This window comes from Vigna unguiculata, chromosome 7, assembly GCF_004118075.2.
Source record: "Vigna unguiculata cultivar IT97K-499-35 chromosome 7, ASM411807v1, whole genome shotgun sequence".
NCBI classification, from domain to species: Eukaryota; Viridiplantae; Streptophyta; class Magnoliopsida; order Fabales; family Fabaceae; genus Vigna; species Vigna unguiculata.
In genome coordinates this window covers 11,403,001-11,405,722 of record NC_040285.1, presented here as the reverse complement: position 1 = coordinate 11,405,722, position 2,722 = coordinate 11,403,001, and the positions used below count along the sequence as shown (strand labels likewise).

The window sequence follows — 2,722 nt, the reverse complement described above, 5'->3', positions numbered from 1 at the left end:
TTTCTCTTAACTAATGTAAAGAGCAACTCCCATTCAGCTGATTGAAGTTCAAGACACATATTCAATTCAATCCGATTATAGTTTAAGACTTCAGAAGCAACTATTGTCTGAAATCTTTTTCAAAATTAAACTTACCCAATCATAAGTTTTACCGAAAACACCTAAAATTGATGAACCCTAACAGAAATAAGGCCCTAATATGTGTGTGATAAACAAGGGTATGGAAGAGAAGCATTAATGTTCCATACCAACACATTGACACCGGCATCTCACAACTTATTGCTGTGTGAGTGTGGATGGCGACAATTTCGATACATATATTGTCTTGAAAGAAACCGGAAAAGGATAAACAGATGAGAGACATGGTCATGAGCACACTGTGCCTTAGCTGTGAATTTTCCTTCAGAGTACCCACTCTGTCCCCACCACTTCTAATAATTCATTAAAACCCCTTTCCAACCCTTTCCTTATAAATCATCCCAATCTTTTCTTCTTTCTTCCAACAAACTTTTCATATATGTCACTCATGGAGATTAAGTCTACCCTAACCACCTACGTCCTTCTCTTCATTCTCCTCCTTGCTCTCTCTCCTTTCTCAACAGGTTTTCTTTTTGCTCTCTCTATTACTTACATGCATGTTTATATGATAACACTATTTAACTAATGTTTATATGATATAGGGGAATCTGAAGCGTTGCATTCGGAGATATATGAGATTGATTATAGGGGTCCCGAGACACACTCTTCCATTATTCCTCCACCTCATCACTTCCATGTTGGTAAGCCACATTCAACTACTCCTCATAAGGGCTCTCATAGAGGAACTAAAGCTTTGAGGGACTATGGTTACCCACAAAACAAGGCAAGTTTTATGTCAATTTTTATTTTTTATCGAGTTTTGTGTATCTTAATATTTTACAATATCTTCAAAATATACGGATCAACAATGATTCTGATATTTTAAAATATGTTAATTCATTCTTTAATATACCAAAGGTTGTTTTATAACACTAAAAGCATAATATATACTTCAAATTTCAATTGCAAAGGACTTGTATCAGAAACAGATAGAGAGATTTATGATTGATGCATTGAATTTGTGATATTTGTAAGAAAGTGTCAAAGCATGAATTAAAAAAAAAAAATGTTTTAAATTTACTGAAACTAAATATTTTGAAATCCAGTCAAACTAACAACGAGAGATCTTGTAGTGGTTATACTTTTTTCTTTTCATTTGTACTCTTACAAATTGTTAAATATATTATTTATCATTTTAAATTTATTTTCATTTCTCTAGTTTAAAAGTTTAACAAATTTATTATAATTGAGAAAAACATAAATTCGAATATAAGCATATGGTTTTTTTCAAGATTAAAAGCAAGCAAAATGACATTTTTAAGAATAAAAATACTTAAACCCACATGTAACTATGTTTTAAGTAATTTCTCCATAGAGTCTAATTTTATTGTGTTTTTTTTATAATATTTATTGTTGTTTAGTGCAGGTTAAGAAAGTACATGGGTGATGATGAGAAAGCTTTAAAAATTAAATGGGTCATTACTTTGATTTGTGCTCTCAAACAGAAATATTTTGAGTTGTGTAAAGTTGAGATATGGTATCATGATGGTTTGTTTGCTGACGTGTATAATTGGTAATAGAAAGGAAAAAAAACATTTAAATAAATATATAATTTTTTAAGTAGTTGGACTGATTGATTGAACTTGTCGGACTGTGAATCACCTACAACAATATTTGGATCACAATCATCATCTGAAGTTTAAAGGTTTAAAAACTATAAATTATCTTATTCCATGATTAAATTTTCATAAATGATTTTTTTTTTCAAAAAAAAAAAACTGTATTGTATAAATAAGATGTTTAATCTTTAAAGTTCTAAAACACAGTATTAATCCAAATCTTATAAAATTATATTTACATTATAAAAATTATTAAATAGTGATTAAATTTAGTGACTAAAAATAATTTAGAAATTAATTTAAAAATTAATATTTTAATTAATTTTTTTTTAGTAACAACATACCTTGAAAGGTGAACGATTCATAATAAACTTATTTATTATTTTATTTATTAATTTAAATTTAAATTATAAATTTTAAAATTATTTAATTATTAATAATTTTTAATTTATAAATTAAAATTTAAATTAGTCACAAGTAAATAATTATTTTCTATCACTAAAATTAATTATTATTTAAATAATTTTTTCAAATGTTATTAATTTTTTTATCGTCATTTTACATAAAAAAAAATTGGGGGCATTTTGCAAATTACTAACAGATTGTTTTTTAAATCGCAAGAACTGAAATACTTGATCGTATAACTTTAAACATAAGTTAAAATTTTACTCCAGAATCCACAAATATATAAAAGTATACCACGTAAATAAAACTATTTTGTAAGGCAAGAATAATTTTATGCATAAATAGCTAGCTACAGTTGTTGAATTGGACCAAAACAATAAATTGTGATATTTGTGGTGCATTGATGAATAATTAATGAAGATGTATATGAGCATATGGGATTAAATGCAATCAAATGCTGTTTGAATCTCATTCAGGAAAACAGTGGACTCAGGCCAGCGAAGCTTATCGTCTTAATATTAATGCTTGCATTCTTTAAACCATTCATTTAAATTAGATTCATGAAATCAAAATAAGAAGCCACCCAAATCAACCTATATGGGTGAATAAATGCATTTCTT

At 27.3% G+C, this 2,722-nt stretch overlaps 1 protein-coding gene across 1 annotated transcript; it reads left to right on the top strand.

Moving 5' to 3' along the window:
* Window positions 1–417: 417 nt before the first annotated feature.
* LOC114192491 lies at window positions 418–1,713 on the top strand. The gene is made up of 3 exons (XM_028082230.1): window positions 418–602; window positions 681–862; window positions 1,505–1,713. Exons 1-3 carry the CDS (start codon window positions 518–520, stop codon window positions 1,523–1,525), a joined length of 288 nt encoding a protein of 95 aa, XP_027938031.1. The 5' UTR covers window positions 418–517; the 3' UTR covers window positions 1,526–1,713.
* The last annotated feature ends 1,009 nt before the right edge of the window (window positions 1,714–2,722 follow it).